General features: G+C 40.2%; 1 protein-coding gene across 4 annotated transcripts in view; it reads right to left on the reverse strand.

Moving 5' to 3' along the window:
• Positions 1 to 21622, reverse strand: part of KHDRBS3 (KH RNA binding domain containing, signal transduction associated 3) — a 161576-nt gene that overhangs the window by 65514 nt on the left and 74440 nt on the right. For 3 of the 4 annotated variants that reach the window (XR_006060786.2, XR_006060785.2, XM_015097718.4), the window contains exons 3-4: positions 16917 to 17033; positions 11912 to 12058 (exon numbers count right to left, since the gene is read on the reverse strand). Coding sequence is in view for 2 of the 4 variants with exons in the window: in XM_015097718.4 (XP_014953204.2) it covers positions 11912 to 12058; positions 16917 to 17033 (264 nt within the window). In the remaining 2 variants the exon portion in view is untranslated. Of the gene's footprint in view, positions 1 to 11911; positions 12059 to 16916; positions 17034 to 19414; positions 19515 to 21622 lie in introns of all 4 variants that reach the window. The other variant, XM_042254053.2, reaches the window with a different exon arrangement.

Here is a 21622-nt window from a genome sequence, read left to right on the forward strand (position 1 = left end):
CTGTTTTACAATCAAAAGAAAGTTCAGGTCTATATGATCAAAAAGGAAGGCCATCTAACTCAACCATGGACAGTTAAGAGTAGATTCTCTACAAGAAATATCATCTAAGGGTGAGTGAACCAGTTACTAGAAGGGATGCTGCAAAGTATTCTAGACAGAAGGAAAAGTATATTTTAAAATCCAGAGTAAAAGTGTGTCCAGGGAACTGAAAGAAGTGCTATATGGCTAAACTACAAGAGACAGTCTGGAGTGGAGGAGTGGTCTTCAAAGTGGAAAGGAAAGCAGAAACCAAATCAAGCACAGATTTAAGTCATTTTAAATAGAACATCAAATGTCTGGAAATTATGGTGCTAGAAATTGTTTAAGAAAGGGAGCCGCATATTCAGGTTTATATTTTGGAAATGCTATGGACAACTGTGTGCCCACAAGTTAGATAATTTAGATGACACAGACAAATTCCAAGAAAGACACAAACCATCAAAACTGACGGAGAAGAAATAGAAAACACGAACAGTTAGTAACAAGTAAAAACACTAAATTAGTACTAAAAAAAATTTTTAAAGTCCTGCCAAGAAAAGCCTAAGTCTGTGGGGCTTCACTGGAGAACTCTACAAACAGGTAAAAAAGAATTTATGTGACCCTTCACAAACTTCCAGAAACTAAAAAGGAGGAGACATCTCCTCACTGATTCTATGAAGTAAGTATCGTTACCCTGACACCAAAACCAAAGACATTGCAAGAAATCTGCAAAAGAGTGTTCTCAGGAATACAGACGCAACAGCTCTTGAAAAAGTGTTAGGAAGCCAAGTCTACTAGCATGGACAATAAAAAAAGGGAATGTGCACAAGAACTGAGCAGGACTGAGACCAGGATTGCAAGCTTGGTTTAACCCGTGTGAAAATCAATTAACATAACACCATAATAACAGAATAAAGGACAAAAATCACTTAGTAACTTTAATATACCAAGAAAAAATTTGACAGAAGAATCCAACATACTTTCATTATAGACCCAACAAACTAAGAAAACCCATAGCTAATACCATATTTAAGGTAAAAGACGGAAAGTGTTAGGCTAAGTCCAGGAATAAGACAGGATATATACTTCTGCCACTTTTGATTAATGGTATTCAGATTGGAAGAGAAGAAACAAAATAATTTCTGGTTACAGATGGCATAATCCTATACATAGAAAAACACAAAGAATCCACAAAAACATTACTAGAGCCAATAAAAGAGTTTAGTATAGTTGCAGGGTACAAGATTAATATACAAAAATCAGTTGCATTTCTTTATACTAACAATAAGCATTATAAGAACAAAAAAAAAAAGATCCCATCTAGGGTAGCATCAAAAAGAATAGCATACTTAGAAGTATATTAACAAAATAAAGGTAAGATCTGTACACTGAAAAGTACAAAGTAATATTGGAATACATTTTAAAAACTCTAAGTAAAAGGAAAGATACCCCATGTTCATGGACAGGAGGACTCAACATTGTTTTTATGACAATAACTGCCCACCCCCTACAACATACACAAATGATCTACAGACTCAAGGAAATCCCTATTAAAATTCCTGCTGGCCTCTTGCAGCAATAGACAAGCTGATCCTAAAATTTACATGGAAATCCAAAGAATCGAGGATAGCCAGAACTATCTAAAGGAAGAACAAAGTTGGAGGACTGTATGCTCCAATTTGAAAAACTACAGTAAAGCTACAGTAATCGAAGCAGTATGATACCGACTTAAATAATACATAAAGATCAATGAAATAAAACTGAGAGCAAAGGATACCAAGTACAGTCAACTGATTCTCCAACAGTCTGCAACAAATGGTGCTGCAACAACTGAATATCCACATCAAAAAAAATAAGGTGGGCCCTCTACTTTTTGCCACAAAAACTACAAATGTTCTAACTTAGACTATGTTGATGGTTGCAGCACTATGGAATATACTAAAAACTATATACTGAATCATATATTTCATATGAGTAGATTTTATGCTGTGTGATTTATATCTCAAAAAAGATAATAAAAGGGGGTAAAAAAACCCACTGGAGGCAGAAACGTGAGGTGGAAGTAGTTAAGTAATCCCAGGATGTGGTAAAGATGACCTGGAGTAGGGAGGGACGTGGCAGGAAGGGTGGGAAGAGGTAGACATGGAGTTATTTATAATGCTTAATTTTATTAGATATGGCAATATATTGATTATGGGGGGTATAAGAGCAAAGTTAAGAATGCTGATTTGTTTCTGGAAGACAAGAAGAATAACAATTTAATCAATTTTGTGCAGGTTGAGTCTGCAATGGTCTATCGTACATAAAAATTGAGATATTCTATAGCAATCAGATAGAGGAAATGGAAACTTAGAAGTCAAAGAGAGGGATATAGAAGTGGGCAAGGAAGAGTTACACAGGCCCCACACATTACAGAGGAGGGTGTGTCGTCAAGGCTGGCCCATGGTAGGCTCTCGGCAGAGAACCTCTGAATCTGTTGCGGGTTTTGCCTATTAAGACTACTTCCATGTGCCTGAGGCCTGAGGTCAGGGTGTACCCACTCAGCCAGATAAATCTGTCTCAGGAACATGATCAATGGGGAATGCTGGCTGTGGCTCAGAAAGGGGGATTGTGGTGCTGGCCTCTGAGCATCTGTCAGGGGCACTGCACACCTTTGTGACTGATCTGAAATAAAATCCCTGGACACAAGGTTCAGGGGAGCCTCCCTGGTTCGAACGAACAGTCCAGTGTCATCACATGGTGTTGCTGGGAGAATCAACGAGTCCTGCGTAAGTCCACTGGGAAGGGACAGCAGGCCTGGTTTTCCCAACTGGCTCATTTTCTCTTTGCTGAGTGCTCCTTAAGAACAGTTGAGCTTGCAAGTGGCTGTGGGGACCTCTCACGAGAATCCATCTGTAGACAACATCGGCAGCAGGCAGGGCTGTGTGGGAACCATCACATAGCGAGAGAAGGGCTGAAGACACGGCTCTGAACACCAACATGCAGAAGGGGGAGGACCTCACAAAGACGACAGGAAGGTGCGGCGAGAGCCCGCAAGGGACAGGTAGGTGATCACGCTACAAAAGCCACCGCAAGTCAGTGCTGCATTCACGTCAATGAGAAGCCAGGCACTGACTCTGTGGGACTCACTAACTACAAAGGCAGTACTGACTTCATAATCATTTTGGTGAACAGTGAGTGAGCTAGAATTCATTCAGGTAGAATGAAGAATGAATGGCAACAAGTCCCAGATACAGTAAAGGAGCCAGCTTCTCCCAGTTGTTTGCTACGAAGAGGAAGAGAGAAGGACTACAGTCTGAAGAAGAAGGAAGGATTTGATGATAGAAGAAACAAAGCAAATCTGAGTATGAATAAAAGACTCAGATGAGACACTATCCTGAATTATTTCGAATTAAAATATAAAATGCTGAAGCTGAAGCTCCAATACTTTGGCTACCTGATGCGAAGAGCTGACTCATTGGAAAAGACCCTGATGCTGGGAAAGAGTGAAGCCAGGAGGAAAAGGGGATGCCAGAGGACAAGATGGTTGGATGGCATCACCGACTCAATGGACATGAGTTTGAGCAAGTTCTGGGAGATGATGAAGGACAGGGAACCGTGGTGTATCCATGGGGTCACAAACAGTTGGACACGACTGAGTGACTAAAAAACAAACGCTCTCTTCCTTACTTTTCAAAAGTAGAGTGCAAAAAACAACTTGTAGGAGAAAGCATTGTGAAGTAAGAAAAATAATATGGACATCAATCAAAAATGAAGTTGACATCATAACCAGCTAAAACCTGCAGAGTAAGAGGAAGAAAGGTAAATGAAGATTACCATTAGCAAGAAAGGCTAAGGTCTGAGTCTAGATTTGACTGCAAAAACAGGTTCTCTAACTTATCTGGGGTATCATGACCTCAGAAGTCATGTGAATCTATAGTTATTTCAACTGCTTTAAAATAAGCCTATCAACATGTTCCTTGCCATTTTACTAAAAATGTGTGATTAATAAATTATTTGCAAAGTACATTCTAAATAAAATGTACTATGTAAATGCTAAGTATTGGCCCTATTGAAAAGTGTTAGAAAGCAGGACACAAAATTTTATGTGGTTAAAAACAGATTCAGGGAAAAAGAACATAACTGAGGCCCCATTCAGTTCAGTTCAGTCGCTCAGTCATGTTCAACTCTTTGTGACCCCATGAATCGCAGCACGCCAGGCCTCCCTGTCCATCACCAACTCCCGGAGTTCACTCAGATTCACGTCCATCAAGTCAGTGATGCCATCCAGCCATCTCATCCTCTGTCGTCCCCTTCTCCTCCTGCCCCCAATCCCTCCCAGCATCAGAGTCTTTTCCAATGAGCCAACTCTTCGCATGAGGTGGCCAAAGTGCTTGAGTTTCAGCTTTAGCATCATTCCTTCCAAAGAAATCCCAGGGCTGATTTCCTTCAGAATGGACTGGTTGGATCTCCTTGCTGTCCAAGGGACTCTCAAGAGTCTTCTCCAACACCACAGTTCAAAAGCATCAATTCTTTGGTGCTCAGCCTTCTTCACAGTCCAACTCTCACATCCATACATGACCACTGGAAAAACCATAGCCTTGACTAGATGGACCTTTGTTGGCAAAGTAAGGTCTCTGCTTTTGAATATGCTATCTAGGTTGGTCATAACTTTTCTTCCAAGGAGTAAGGGTCTTTTAATTTCATGGCTGCAGTCACCATCTGCAGTGATTTTGGAGCCCCATTAGAAATACATTAAAAATTAAAAAAAAAATAAGCAAAAGCTTTGCTCTAAGTAAAGTTAGGTAATTTACAATCGTGCCACAAAAAGTAGAATTAAAAGCTTATTTTAAACATCATCCGTGTGAAAGTAAATTTTAAAGTAAACAATGTAGTTAGGAGGGAAAACAAACAAAAAAATAGAATCTAAGTCAATCACATCTGAGGTTTAGCCTGAATTTCACCAACTGCAGGAGCAGCTATGTAATTTTAGACAACTTCTTTAGACATGAGGTAACTGTTTCTTCTGATGTCACACAAGACACTATAGATATACACACTGTAGCTACAATTTTATTGGTCTTTGAAATGCTTTTAAATCAGTAGAGAAACCAAGTCATAGGTGGCAGCTTACAGACTAAATTATTGTTACAATTTTACATTTTAAACTAGTCATTACTAAATTATCACTTCAACTCCCCATCTGAAAAGTGAAACTATCATAACACTAACACCAACACTGTCATCAATTGTGAAGAGCAGAAAGTGGATTACAATTCTAATTAAATATGTGTAAATGGGATTTCTCTAGTCAGTAAATTTAGAATCTATTTAAATGCGTTAGCCTGGAGAATTGGAAAAAGTTTTTCAATAAAATCATTAAAAGTAATTTATTAAAAATTCAGTGGGTTCTTTGCCAGAAATGCAGTCTTCAGATATGTTTGCCAAAATATGCTAATATTTATGTTCAAGGTTAATGTTCAAGGGATCAATGTTTGAATTATAATCTAAGAAGTAAATCTTCATTATTTGAAGACCAATTAAATAAATTCTGAAACATGCATATAAAATATTATGCAGACATTAAAAAGAATGAAGCAAAACTTTGCATATGCTTACATGGACAAAGGTACAAAACAACCTATTAAAAATAATTAAAGGTTACAAGAGAGCATGGGACTTCCAGGGTAACTGAGGAGTTTATCAAAGCCCTTCCATAAAAGGCGACAATAAAAGCTGACTGAACAGTTAAAAACAATTTTGGGACTCTGGAAACTTATTGAAGGGATACAATAAATGGAAAATACAATAAATCTGTTTGTGAAGAACTGCTAAGTCTCAGTTAAGACGGGTGGGAGCCTGTGGTGATTTTGTCTGGGGATGCTTCCATCCCTCCTCCCAGCCCAGATGATGCTGGGTTCCACTAGGATGGTAAACCACAAGAACCGGAAGAAGGAGGTTCACTCAGCTTCAAAGAAATGAAAAAGCTTCATGCCCAGCAGCACCGTCAACATCAGTAGCAGCTGGTAGTGAATGACCAGAGAAGACCCGTCAGCAAGTCTAAACATCAGGTTTGGGGTGGTGCAAGCAACAAACAGAAAGACTGGCACATTAGCCAGAAGTTTACCAGCCATGGAGAGCTTTGATAGCTCTCTGCCTGACAGTGAGTGTGTGTCCACGCAAAGGGGATACAAGGACTCCTGGCAGAAAGTAAAACCCGGGGCAGACGGGAAGTATACTCCCCAGTGACAGCCAGTTCCATCAGCAGAAGGTGAAAGCCCTACAGACACAGGTTTCGAGCACAACCTCTGACAACTCACTGGTCGATCTCTCAGCAATGCTGATTCAGAGAAAACTCCTAGAAGGCCAGGCTTAAGAATAATATTGAGGAAAAAAAAATTAACAAAACTTTAGACCATGAAGGAGACAGACTGCAGTTTCAGTCCAACTAAATTATTGAAGAAAAGAAAAAACGTGTAACAACAACCCTCTGGGAAAAAATGAATCAGAATCAGATTCATCACAAAACGTTACCTAAAATGTAGTTTTCTCACCAATAACCTAAGAGACCTGTAAAGAAAGGAAAATGTCACCCATACCCAGGGCAGGAAGAAACTTTCCAGGAGAGGACCCAAATCTGGACTAGCAAAAAAAGATTTTTAAGAACCCAAAATAACTATAATGCAAAGTTACTCAGAGGAGTTCATCAGAAGATTTGAGATGGCACAAGAATGAATCAGTGAACTTGAAGGTAAGTCAACTAAAAGTGTTCACTCTGAAAAACAGAGAAAAGCCGATGAAGGAAAATGAATCTGAGATATCTCTGGGGCACCATCAAATGTACCAACATATACATAATGGGAATCCAGAGGTTGAGGGGGTAGGGGAGGAAGAGTAAGGTGGGAAAAAATCTAAAGAAACAATGGCTGAAAACTACCCATATCTGAAGAAAGACATAAACCCACATATCCACAAAGCTTAATGAACAAGAAAGATAAACATGTACACCAAAGTCAAATTGTTGAAAATCAAAGAGAAAGTCTGAGTAGCAGCAAGAGAAAAACAACAGATCATGTACAGAACAAAATAATTAATGATTCTTCCCATCAAAAATAGTGGAGGCTATAAAACAGATGAATGGTCTTTTACTACCTAACCGCCAACCAAAAACTATATACGGGTATAATTCAGAGATATTGTGGGTTTGGTTCCAGACCACTGCAATAAAGCAAATATTGCAATAAAGCAAGTCATACAAAATTTTTAGCTTTTCATTGCCTAGAAAAGTTATATCTAACACTATACTATAGTCTATTAGCATGCAATAGCATTGTGTCTAAAAAAATGTACCTACCTTAATTAAAAAATATTTTATTGCTACAAACTTCTAACCATTATTTGAGCCTTCAGTGAGTCCCAGTAGTAATAGTAGTAATAAAGATCACTGATCACAGATCACCATAACAAACACAAAATTAATTTTTTTTAAAGTTTGAGATACTGTAAGAATTACCAAAATGTGACACAGAGACATGAAGTAAATAAATGTTACTGGATAAATGATGCCGACAGACTTGCCTGACACAGGGTTGTCACAAACTTTCAATTTGTAAAGAACATAGTATCTCTGAAGCATAGTAAAATGAACTGCAATTTAAAAAAGTATGCTTGTAAACTAAACTTTAGGATACAGGTGAAATAAAGACATTTTGAGGAAAAAAAGAACAATTTTGCTAGCAGACCTATGTTACAAAAAAGACTAAAGGAAGTCCTTCAGGCTGAAAAGAAGCAACATCATATCATATGGCCATTCTATCTGCATAAAGAAATGAACAGCACAAAAATAATAAATGTGTGTGTTAAAGTCTATATAAATACTGTACTACAAACCAATATCCCCCATGATTATACATGTACAAATCCTTAAACTACTAGTAAGCCAAACCCAGCAACATATAAAAGGGACTATATATCAGCTTGGTTAAATCCTAAAACCAAGTAGGATTTAACCTTGGACTGCACAGTTGGCTTCACATCTGAAAAGCAACTAGGCAACGCACTAGGATTAACAGAATAAAGGAGAAAAACCACATGATCATCTCAATGGACAGAAAAAAACACATCTGGCACAATCCAACACCCATTTGCAATAAAACAAAAACAAAACCAAAAAACCTCTTAACAACTAGCAATAAACTTCAACATGATAAAGGGTCGCAATAAAAAAGACCCTACAGCTAACATCACACTTACTAGTAAAAGACTGAAAACAAGAAAAAGATTTCCATCTTCATGTCTATTCAACAAAGCATTGAAAAAGTTCTAGTTAGTGCAATAAAGAAGACAATAAAATTAATAAAAAATGAAAGGCATCAGATAGGAAAGGAAGTAAAGCTTCTTTATTCACAGATCACATGTCCTTGTGGGCACCCACACGCTGAAACTAGCAAACACATCCAGCAAGGTCAAATAAGAGCAATTCCATTTCTATACACTAGCAACCATCTGAAAATGAGATTTAGAAGAACAGTTCCATTCACAGTAACATCGAGAAGTATATAATACTTACAAACAAAATTTAACAAAAGAAATGCAAGACTGGGATCCTGAAAACTATAATAAAACACTGCTGAGAAAAAATTTTAAGTATCTTTTGAAAAAACAGAGAGACAATTTCAAGTTCATGGACAGGAAGATGTAATACTGTTAAGATGGAAATTATCCCCAAAGTGATCTTCAGGTTCTATAGTATCAAAACACTAAGAAATTTTTTTTTTTTGGTAGAAATCCACAAGCTAAATGTAAAAGAAACATAAAAGTGCAAAGCAGCCAGAAAAGACAAGACAACTTTGAAAAAGAACCCAGTTGCAGAACTTACACAACCTGGATTTCAAAATCTGCTCTAAGGCTGAGCTAATTAAGAGAATGGTCCAGGCATAAGGACAGGTACATTAATCAATGGAACAGAACTGAGAATCCTAAAATAAATTCATACATTTATCTGCAGTTAACTTTCATTACTGGTGCAGAGGCAATCCAACAGGGGTAGAATTGTCTTTTTAGCACATAGTGCTGGGACTACTGGATACCTACATAGAAAAAGGTAAACTTAGATGCTAAATCTAATGCCATACACAAAAATTAACTTTGAGTGGATCACAGACGTAAACCAGAGAGTTAATACTATAAAACGTTAAGAAGAAAACACAACAGAAATTCTTTGTGACTTTGGGATAGACAAGAGAGTCTTCTGGCCTGCTCAGGTTCAAGATGAAAGACACTGGAACCCATGTCTTGGTGGAAGAATGGAAAGAGACAGGGTGGAGGTCTGCCGCTGCCATCTCTGGAAACAGTCTCTCCTGCTTGGCTAAGCCGGCACTCGCCAGTCCACACTGAGTGACCAGGAGGGGAGTAAACCCCTCCTTCCTCTTGTCAGAGTTGCAATTTTACAGTCATTTACAGGACTGGAAAAGGTCAATTTTCATTCCAATCCCAAAGAAAGGCAATGCCAAAGAATGCTCAAACTACCGCACATTTGCACTTATCTCACATGCTAGTAAAGTAATGCTCAAAATTCTCTAAACCAGGCTTCAGCAATACGTGAACTGTGAACTTCCAGATGTTCAAGCTGGTTTTAGAAAAGGCAGAGGAACCAGAGATCAAATTGCCAACATCCGCTGAAAGAGAGTTCCAGAAAAACATCTATTTCTGCTTTATTGACTACGCCAAAGCCTTTGACTGTGTGGATCACAATAAACTGTGGACAATTCTGAAAGAGATGGGAATACCAGACCACCTGACCTGCCTCTTGAGAAATCTATATGCAAGTCAGGAAGCAATAGTTCAAACTGGACATGGAACAACAGACTGGTTCCAAATAGGAAAAGGAGTACATCAAGGCTGTATATTGTCACCCTGCTTATTTAACTTCTATGCAGAGTACATCATGAGAAACGCTGGGCTGGAAGAAGCAACAAGCTGGAATCCAGATTGCCGGGAGAAATATCAAGAACCTCAGATATGCAGACGACACCACCCTTATAGCACAAAGTGAAGAGGAACTAAAAAGCCTCTTGATGAAAGTGAAAGAAGAGAGTGAAAAAGTTGGTCTAAAGCTCAACATTCAGAAAACAAAGATCATGGCATCCAGTCTCATCACTTCATGGGAAATAGATGGGGAAACAGTGGAAACAGTGTCAGACTTTATTTTGGGGGGCTCCAAAATCACTGCAGATGGTGACTGCAGCCATGAAATTAAAAGATGCTTACTCCTTGGAAGGAAAGTTATGACCAACGTAGATAGCATATTGAAAAGCAGAGACATTACTTTATCCACAAAGGTCCGTCTAGTCAAGGCTATGGTTTTTCCAGTAGTCATGTATGGATGTGAGAGTTGGACTGTGAAGAAAGCTGAGCGCCAAAGAATTGACGCTTTTGAACTGTAGTGTTAGAGAAGACTCTTGAGAATCCCTTGGACAGCAAGGAGATCCAACCAGTCCATTCTAAAGGAGATCAGCCCTGGGTGTTCTTTGGAAGGAATGATGCTAAAGCTGAAGCTCCAGTACTTTGGCCACCTCATGCGAAGAGTTGAGTCATTGGAAAAGACTCGGATGCTGGGAGGGATTGGGAGCAGGAGAAGAAGGGGGAGACAGAGGATGAGATAGTTGGATGGCATCACCGACTTGATGGACGTTGAGTTTGAGTGAACACCGGTAGTTGGTGATGGGACAGGGAGGCCTGGCATGCTGCGATTCATGGGGTCGCAAAGAGTCGGACACGACTGAGCGACTGAACTGAACTGAACTGATATCAATATCTGATTCTAACCTGTCTCTCCCATTACATAAGCCGCATAAGGGCAGGGACTATGTCATTTATTGGTTTATAGGTGTCTATCAAATAGAAAGCACTCAAAAACTTTGTTTTTAAACTAAATGAATAATAGGATCATCTTAACTGGCTTGACAGAACCAATAAAAAGTTAACTATATTAAGTTCCCAAATTAAAGTACTTAATCCAATCTTATGCCCTGTTTTTTTCAAGGCAGTCATGATTTATAACATGCTTCCCCTACAAATATGACAGTTTCCTCACAGATAATGTAATCACGACACAGGCTGCAGTTTGCAAGTCAGTCTGCTGCATCTACTGGGCATGATCTGACCCCAGACAGCTGTTGGTGGAGGCGACAGTTTCTCTACAGCAAACCGTCTGAAGAGGTTCAATTTCTGTTTGTTTTTTTTTTTAGTCTAGACAGGTCCAAGTTTTTGTTTTTAAAATCTAGAACATGCAAATTATACAGAAGGCCTACATTAACTCCTGTAGTGGAAACAGGGGTATATTCTCTTTAAATTATCAGATTCTCAGCAACATCAAGGTGTCTGAAAAGGATTATAAAGACCACTCATTGTTAACAAAACATAAATGTCTGCTTGGCACCCTTCCTCTCTATGCTCGTCTGATCGTGTCCATCACCCTAATCATGCTACACAGAGATTGTCTGTATCCATCCCTTCCCTTAAACACACAGCCTCGAGGTCAGGGCTGCGCTCATCTCACTCCAGCTCCAAGCACAGAGCCTGGCTCGCAGCCAGCACCAACAAGCTCATGCTGCATACCAACAAACCTGTGAGATGACTTCAGTGTCACAAAAAGGCTTAGGACCTGCGACCCAAAACACACACCACTGACTGCTCTTCACCTTTCTTGCTGGGTCACCTGAGCTGTATTGCCTCACCTCTTTCAAAATCCCTAGCCTCACAGAAAACGAAGATATGATGCCAAGTAGTTCACAGGGACACTTTAGCAGATTAAGTACTATGAAAATAACAATTACTGATAAGAATTATCCAGGATTAAAACAAAGGGAGGACTTTCAAGTGCCAATTAATTATCAAGAAACATTGTACTAACTGGAATGAGGAACTTTTTGATTTCTTCCAGAGCATGTCCCATCCGGGCATAGGCTTCTGCTGGGGGTGCAAAAACTTCAATGAGAACGTGGAGATCATCATTGAGATGGAAGTACTTTGCTTCTCCACTTTTCCTCAACTCTTCCTCCTGAAGAAAGAAAACTCATGTTTAAAACGGTGTCATTGTAAGAAAAGAAAAACTACCAAGTTTATTTCACACATGGTGGTCCTAAAGATTCACTCAGCAGCAAACACCACCCAAGGAAGTACATTTAAAACATATACATGATTCTGTCATTCCCAGGGCCTTTAGGGAGACTCCACAGGCTTCCTGCTGCACAAGAGGAAGCCTCCAGTCCTGCCTCTGGCCCAGGAGTCCTCCTGCTGTCTAGCCAAGGCCACGCTTGCCAGCTGACTCTCTTCACCCCACCACCCACCACCCCAGGCCTTGTTGGCTCATCCCCCCAGGCACCACAAAGAACTCCTCTGTGTTCCTCAAACTGGCCACCCAACCAGGCCTGCGTCTGTGCTGGTTATGCTGTGCATTTACCGCTATCTAAAATACTTCAGTGTTGGTCCATCTTCTAATCTCTCTCATTTCAAGTGGTTGCCATGGAGCAGAGCCCATGGTTGTCTTGTTTTACGGCATGCTTCTTTGTCTAGAAAAGCGCTTGGTAGATAGCAGATGCTCAATGAATATTTCTGAATGAGTAGATAAATATTATTCCTTTTTATGTTCATTGGTCATTCATATATTCATTCAAAAAATATTTCCACATGCCAGGCCCTACACTCTATCTGAGAAAAATACTGAATACAATAAATGAAAACTTTTTAAAGATTTTATTTCATTATGAGAAACATTTAAAAAATTGGTTGATATAATGAAATTCAGGGGAAGAAAATAGGCGGGGCGGGGGGTGGGGGGGACTCAGATCATAAACGGACCACTAACTTTGCTCCATTAGCTTTTTCAACAAGCCTTCATTAGAGCAACAATTACAGAATCTGATTCTTCTAATAGTCTTTGTTTTCAACATTAAGGTCAAACAGACACACAAAGATTAGTAGGAACCTACAACTGGAGAGATTTCCAAAAGGCAGGAATCCCTGCGAGCCATTCCAAAAAACCTACCCTGTAAGAGAGAGGGCCCAGGGATTCCTGGCAACAGCACCTGCTGGTCCTGGCATTAGCCAAGGGGCCAAAGAGGCACACACACCCTGGATCTAGGCTTCAACTTTTGTTAGTTAACTAATTTGAATTCTCATGAAGAAATGCAATCAAAATACAGAGCATGAAAAGGGCAGGGGACCTAGAGCCAGACAGACCTGAATTTTAGCCATGCTGGTCAATATGGGTGTGAGTCTGAACAGATCATATGTAATCCAACACTTAATTCACAAAATCAGTTTGGTGTCAGGGCTTCCCTCATAGCTCAGTTGATAAAACATTTGCCTGCACTTCAGGAGACCTGGGTTCGATTCCTGGATCAGGAAGATTCCCTGGAAAAGGAAATGGCAACCCACTCCAGTATTCTTGCCTGGAGAATCTCATGGACAGAGGAGCCTGACAAGCTACAGTCCATGGGATCGCAAGAGTCAGACACTACTTAGCAACTAAACCACCACCACTACCATCACCACCACTAAACTACCATATGTATATAAACACTCTGGTGTTTAGACGGTAAAGCGTCTGCCTGCAATGCAGGAGACCCAGGTTTGATCCCTAGGTCGGGAAGATCCCCTGCAGAAGGGAATGGCAACCCACTCCAGTTTTCTTGCCTGGGACATCCCTTGGACAGAGGAGCCTGACAGGCTACAGTCCACGGGGTCACAGAGTCAGACACGACTGAGAAACTCTCACAATGTATATGAGTGCAGGCCCACTGAGATGACTAAAAAGGCAGCTTGGGTAAAGGCTGGCAGAGGAGATGGTGTACATAGTGCCCAGGACGCTGCCTTGTGTGGGGCAGGTACTCAGGAAATGCTAGTTTCCTTCACATTTATGGAAAGTGAACCAGAGAATGAAAGTCAAGAAAAAAATTATTTGAAGGGAGAGCAAATATAAGCTACCTATGCATTTCCTTCAAAATCTGTCAACTGTGAAAAGGACTATTCTTTATGCCAATGGCGGACTAGTTCTTGTCCTAATCAGAATATTTTCATTATTTGATCTGACACTCTGACTTTCAAAGTTGAGGTCTTAAAAACTGGATTCTATGCCCGGTAGTTCACCTTTGAAAACATGAACTACTGAAGTAAACATTTCTAATCTTTTTCTAATAATGGCACCAAGCTAATGCTTTTAATGAGATTATAATTGTTGATTCACAGGCAAACATTTTCATTTTTATTACAAACTGAAGCTGGAACCGGGAGGCTTTCTGATCATAACCACAACTGTCCTGCAACTCCACAGAGTGAGCAGTTATCACTGGGTTTCTTCTTGGGTTATGATGAGAGGCAATGCTCTGTTTAGGGGAAGAACATAGGCTTTATTGAGTTCTGCATTTAAACCCCAAATCCAACAACTGGTCAGGTTACTTTATCTTTATCTTGAAGAAGTGATTTTAAAATGAATAATAATAATGTAGTACCTACTACTCAAAGGGTTGTTATAGTAATAAAGTAGCCATCATAGTAGTCGTTAGGAATTATTAGTAATAAAGGTGTTGGAGTCATTCAAAAGACATCAGAAGTCTTTAGAATTCTGCTTAGCATAAAACAAGCGCTCAAATGATAAATATAGTAATGATAACTATTATAACATAATGAGAGTATTAATTATTATATTATCCTATAACATAGATGATATGCACCAAACATTCAGCATGTCTGGCACAAACTGAAGGCTCAAGAGACCACAGCATTTTAGTGATTATTATGCTACATAACCAGTTGATACATGTCACTAATGAATCCTACAATTTTATCAAAATAGCAAGTACAAGAAGAAAATGAATTATGTTCACATTAGAACTTAAATGATGAACACTATGAAAATCTAAAAGGAAGAGATTGTAATACTAGGGAATGGAGATGTCTTTAGAAATAAACATTATTAATGGAGGACTTCTATAGACTAAAAATCAATAAAAAGGATGAACAATAAAAAGGATGAAGTTAGGCAGTGAGGATCTGACTACTGCCTGGCAGATGGGACACATGTGTCGCTGAGACGATCACTGTGGTTGCTGCCAGGGAGACGCTTCTGAAGGTGTGAGCCATGGACCACATGGGACAGGATGATGGGCGAGAAGGAGACGAGGTGGGCAGGGTGGGGCGAAATGAGCTCTTTCTACTGCACTGAAGAGTTCAAAGATGGAAATGGCAGACTCAGGACTTGACATGATCAGTTCAAGGCCCAAAGAGCCGGAAGTATCCTAGAAGGTTTCCCTGCTGTGGCCACGGGCTGCTGGAGCCAAAAGACCAGGCGAAGCTTGGGCATGTACAGCTGAATGACCAGCAGACTGCTGGCCATCCCTCTGGGGGGCTGAGGAACTTGCCTCCCCTGCTCCCTTCTTCATGTAAAACCATCTGTGGACTCCCTGATCTCTGGCACAAAACACTGCTTCTCAACAAGGAAGGCCCTTAATAACAAACAAGCAGCTCAAAGTTGATGGGTTTCACTGGTCATATCATGGACTTCATTATCAGATGGCCTTCCTGAAAACTTAAGACATCAGCAAAGATGGGACACTTTCCAGTAAGACACACAGTCTCTGACCAACCGACCCATATATGGTTCCATGTTCTCCTCATGCCAGAACAGGTGAGTCAGGGAATCAGAGGAACATCTTTTGTCGACAGTGATGCTTTGTGAGCAGTTCAGCTGACCTGGCATGCATCAGAATCCCTTAAACACCTACTGAAAGTTCATTTTGAGGTTCTACTGAAACAGGCTGGGGCATGGGACTCTATTTTTAAACAATATCTCATATGACTGTGATATGTAGCCATGTTTTAATAAAGTAATATAAACTCCACTAGTAAACCTGGATAATAGATTTAGGTTCTCCGAATCTCACTTTTCTGACATAAAATAAGAAAAATATTATGTATCTGTTATCATTTTTCCAAGAATAACATGCAGTAATAATGCATGTAAGATGGTGCACAGAGTACCTGACTCACAGTGGCTTTTAAATAAACAAATGGTGGCTTTTTTTTTTTAATTATAAAAGCTATTGTTTAGACGGACTTTTTTGTAAGGAGACTGAATTTTCTTTAAATATGCTTTTTCTCTGACACAATAATTGTTCAACATTTTGCAGAAAGTGATAACTGAAAGCGGATTTCATTCTCAGTAATATAAATCTTTTAATAACGAGAGAACAACAAAATAATAATAGGACAACATAAGTGATACCACATTATGAAATGTGAACATTTCATTTAGAATTGTTTTATTTAAGAAAGTGATCAATAAAAATAATTCAGTAATTTTAGTTTATTAAGAGGCAGTCATGTGAATACATCCAAGTAGAACAACTATGTGTCAGGTTAGGAAGCAATGAACAAAACATTTATGATCAATTTTAACCTGATAAAAAATGCATGGGGTAACAAAAGAAGGGCAAAAAGAGAAAACAAAAGCATATACTTTAAAAACTCAACAATATGAAACACAGGCATAGAAAAAAAGACCTGAAGAAACTAACCTAAAATGCAAATAGTGATGCTGAGACTTTAGATAACTTTTCTCCTCATGATAATTTCAATAAAACTGCACTTTCTAGAAGGTATTGCTTCTACTATTTCACTCCATAAATTAGAGTAATAGTCACAGATTTTGGTTTAAGATACTACATATTCTGAAACTGGCCTGAGTGATCCAACTTTTGAATAGCGTCACAAATATATCACCATATGTAGTATCTTTGTATAATTTCACCTGGGACCCTAGTTAGCTTTTATGTAATACGTATTCACACTGTGGCTGATCTGAAAGTACATTATGTAACTTGACTAAAGCAGCAGCCATCGTTTCCAAAAACCTTTACCTTTGCCTTGTCTCTCATGGAGCCTTTTCCAAGGATGGACATTTTTGTCAAGGTTTCTTCTTGTAAACGCTTCAGAGAATTTCCACGTGGCCCCAAAAGTTTTCCCACAAAGTTGAACTAGGAAAAATAAAAAAAGAAACAATTTGTAATATTCATATCTGAAGAAAGCGATTTATTTCCTGAATTTTAGGAGACACTGCAGTGGTACTGCAGTGTGCTGCACATCACTGACTACTGACAAATAATTTAAGTTCCGGCTACAGCACCACCCTACAACAAACTGCATAAAATAGGGCTAAAAATATGTAATTTAAGAAAACATGTATTTCCTCCTAACAAGTCACTCCAGTGGTGACTGTATTTCCTGTAATTGTAAGTGAAGGTAACTCCCAGAATTCCTCAGTTGCCATCCTGACAATTTCAACATCCATTCATTCAATACCAACCACGAGCAGGCTGGGGGAAACAATCCCAGGTGTCCCGTAAGGTGCTCTAACAGGCACCACGAAGCGCCTACGTCCTTCCCCCTGGCAAGCACTTAGCCTTCGTTAATCAGCACTGAGTGCTGGTCTGGGTGTGCACCCATCCAGTCAGCCTAGGTGCCTAGGGATCTACTCAACAAGCAGAGCAGCAGTGAATCAATCAGGAGTACTACAGACTGAGGACTGTAGAACCTGGCTATCCCATTTTTCTGCTGAGACCCTGGCTCAGGGCAACCAGGCCCTGGTATCATCTGTGAAATGGGAATCATAAATGGCAACAGGACCTCCCCTCACAGGGCTACTCTGAGGATTAAATGGGTCCACACAAATAAATAATTTAAAATAATGCATGGCACATAATAGACAATAGATACAACTGAATGAACTAATTATTATTAGGAATTTTACATAACTTTTAAAAGCCTTATGGTAATTAAGAATCCTGCATGCTTTCAAATAGGAAATCAGCCCTGTTTAACAAGAGAGAAACATCTCTTTGGCAAGATCGTTGATTACAAACTCATGGAGTTGCAGCTTTGGTATCAGCCACATTCCAGGAATTACACCACTGCTGGGCAGTTGCTGTTTTTTAAGACAAAATCATTTCTAATGTCTCTATGGTAATTGAAGCAATTTTCCTGAAATATGTACTTTAAAAAAAAATCAAAATGGTACTTTTTTCCTTGTCCGCTTTCTATCTTATAGGTCTTTAACAAAAACTAAATTCTCTATTTTTAACCTTTACATGTAATTACTTTTTGCTTTTTAAAATTTAAGTAAATTACTTAAAAACTATACAGGTGAAATGTACAGAATTTAAAATATCAAATAATACTACAAAGTGGGGGAAAGAAATCAATGTCTCAACCCACTCTACCTTATTCTTGTTCCCCATTTCCTCTGCTTTCTCTTTCTGGAAGTTCTCCTATTTGGACACTGGGCCTGCTGAGTAGGGTCTAAGTTTCTCTTATCCTCCTCCTTCCTTCATCTCTCTGTTTTACTTTCAGGGAGATTTAATTATATTTCCTACACACCCACTGTTTTTTCTCATTTCTGCGATCAAATGTTGTAACTACCAACAGTATTTTCTTACACTCGTTCCTTCTTTATGACATTTTAAGAATACTTTATGGAGTGATGTGAGTTCTTATCTTTCTGAGGCTGGTAATGGCACTAGGTGCCCCACCCCCACACGGGGAGCTTCTAGGAGCAGTATGCGTGTCTTTCACTAATGCCTCTTACCCTTTACATTTTGAGAATTTAGTTCCTGCTACATTATGGCTTTTCCTCACATGACTGGTCACCCTCTGCTTTTTGTTTTTAAAATTTTTAAATTGAAGCTAAAATGCTAACTGGACTTTCTGCTTTTGTACATGCGTGCAATCTGACAACCGCATGTAACAATTTCACTGCGACAAAGCAGCCCGGTTTTATCACCCAAAGCTACTCAAACATCAATGTCTGCATTTCTCTTCTCTCGTGCTAGGCATTTCCCTGAATAGGAATTCCCTAATTTCCTAGGAGGAGGAACACGGAGAATCTCGCTATGACGCACACAGACCTCTACTGAAAGGGACACTTCCCTCATCTTCAGTGCACACCTCCCGGCAGCCCTGAGCTCCATCCATTTGGCCTCAGAGCCAAAGCGTCTCTGGCTCAGACTCTCAGGAAATCTCCCATCCCCTGCGAGGGTGAGAAGGATGGATGCCAGGTTTGCTCAGCTGGGAAGAGCTCCAGGGGTCTAATAACCTCCACGCAGAGACTTTCCACCACGTCCTCTCTTGTCAGTTCTACCCCGTCAGTGTAGCTCCACGGTAACTGTTATTTACAATTTCTGAGTCTTCTCGAGGCTTTCCACACTAATAAGCATCTTTTTAGTTGCTTTCTCCTCCCCTGCAAGGTCAGGATTCTGCTTTCTCTGGTCTCCTAAGTCATCACCACTTATCCATTTATTTTGCAACCACCAAATTTTACTAACATCGTTTAACTAACGTTGCCTTACACGCCCATTCTTACCTTCATAGGTCTGTGCCGTTTTCATTCATTTATATTCATTTTTGCAGGTTTCAAGGAGAGCATAAAAATGAGTGTTCAAACAGCCACATTTACATCACGTCTGTAATAGTTAAATATCTCCCAATTAATAAACTTAAGAGACCTTTCAAAGCATCCAGCGCAAATACTGAATTTCACACTGAGGCAACAGAAGTCCATGGAACATGATTCACTCAAGTCATTTGACAACACATCAAACCATGAGATTTCAGCACTCCTCTTACAGGCCCTGAGTTCCCAGGGACCAGCCATCGGGTAAGACGCACTCAGGCGTCCGTCCCTTCTGCCCGCCCCTCCCCACTCTGCCAACGTCCCTCGCCCCTCACCTTCCTGGCCTCATCCACTCTCCGTCTGAGGTCTGACCTCCAGGACACCTGCAGGCCTTGGGCTCAGCACACTCTCTGTCACCTCAGTCCTTCCCTGAGCTTCTAGAAATCCTCCCAAATAAAGTCTGTCCTTCCAGAAGCCAGGTTCTATTTTCTACTTGATGACTGTACTGGTAAGACAGACAGTAAGACCCTAGTACACATTAGTCTTCATTTTTATTAATGATTCCATTTGTTTACAAATCTGAATAGAAGGTGAAAGTGTTACATCCAAGACCAATGATTTTTCCCCAGATGCCAATTATTATGAGACAAATATACTATCATATTACAAATATCACAACTGTAAATAAGAAACTTTTCAAATGATTATAAAGACGGCAAACCAGCACAGAGTATATCTGAGTTTTACCACATAACCTATAAGATCCAATAATTATGTTCTTCCTCAGTAAAGATCAAGGAAGGACTAGCTTTAATTGATCCAAACTATATTTGTGACATGACACTGTTTCATGGGGAACAATTATAGTGAAGCTGTCATTTCATAAACAACTAAGACTCAAGAACATGTCACTATCTCCATTAAAAGGTTTTCTTTAATTGGATGCTCACCAAAAAGTTGATTAGTCTAACAAAGGGATGCTTTATTGACCTCTAACTCAACACTAAAACTTAACTTGTAATCCCTGCCAATGTAGTGTCAAACACATTATTTTTCCCAGCAAATGGCACTACCATCCATGCAGGAGCTCAAGCCAGAAACCTAACAGGCATTCCATGAGGGCAGCAAGGAGGCCTTTTGTAGTCACTGCTCCAACACCCTTGCAGAGAGGGCATTTAATCAATGTCCAGCAAATCAATTAATGGTAGCAATGTCACCTCCAAGATCTCTCTGAAACCTGCCTATTTCCCTGCAGTCCCAGCTCAACCACTAATCCGAGCCACTGTCATCTCTCACCTCGCCCACAGCAGAACTCCATCTCTGTATCCACTTCTTTCTCCTTCAATCACAGGGAGGTCTTAACAGCTTTCTGTGACCCTGATGTATGTCTGTTTAAAACAAGAGGTCTGGCTAGCCTTACAGGAAACTCCTCACGGCCTGGAGCTGCTGTGCACAGCCCAGCACTCTCATGCCTGCCTCCCCAGCCTCCCCACTCTTCTGCCTCTGACTTTAGCCCTCTGAATTCATTTCAGTTTCTCAAAATTACCGTGTTCCTAGAACTACCCAGTGCAGCTCAGATGTAGTGCTGTAAAGAACGTCACTACCCTTAAAACAACAAGAAAACAGAAGAGGATACCAGCTAATGCTGAAGTGTCCAGGCAAACAACTAACCACACATCTGGAGAGCATGCAAACACCTGCACGGCGAGACAAGACTCAAGCATCAGCTTCTCGGGATGCAGGAGAGTTGACACTCTCTGAAAGGATTTTTCTGTAGGAATCCAACACCATCACCCCCTAACCCCCACGTGTGCACAGGGAAGACGAGGGAAGACCCCTGAGAGCACCGGCCCTGGCTCAGGGCTGGGGTGGGGTGGGGAGCAGCCTCTGCTGAAACCTCAGAGCCTGGACCCTCTCTCTCCTCCTAAACAAAAGCCTGAATCTGCAGGAAGAAGGGCAACAAAACCCGCTTTGCTTTGTTTTTTAAAATACTGACAAAATCAACAAAGCCTATCCTGAGATCAGTGTCGAGCCCACAGGAAGCGTTGTTCCTGCTACATGCTGGTGATGCTCAATCTTGTTCCAGGTGCTGGGTGGAGAACAGAAGAGCCAGGCGACAAGAGAAGCAGACGTGCAGACACACATCCGTTCATTACTGCTAAGCTCTACTGAGGTGGA

Source organism: Ovis aries, chromosome 9 (assembly GCF_016772045.2).
Source record: "Ovis aries strain OAR_USU_Benz2616 breed Rambouillet chromosome 9, ARS-UI_Ramb_v3.0, whole genome shotgun sequence".
Classification (NCBI taxonomy): Eukaryota; Metazoa; Chordata; class Mammalia; order Artiodactyla; family Bovidae; genus Ovis; species Ovis aries.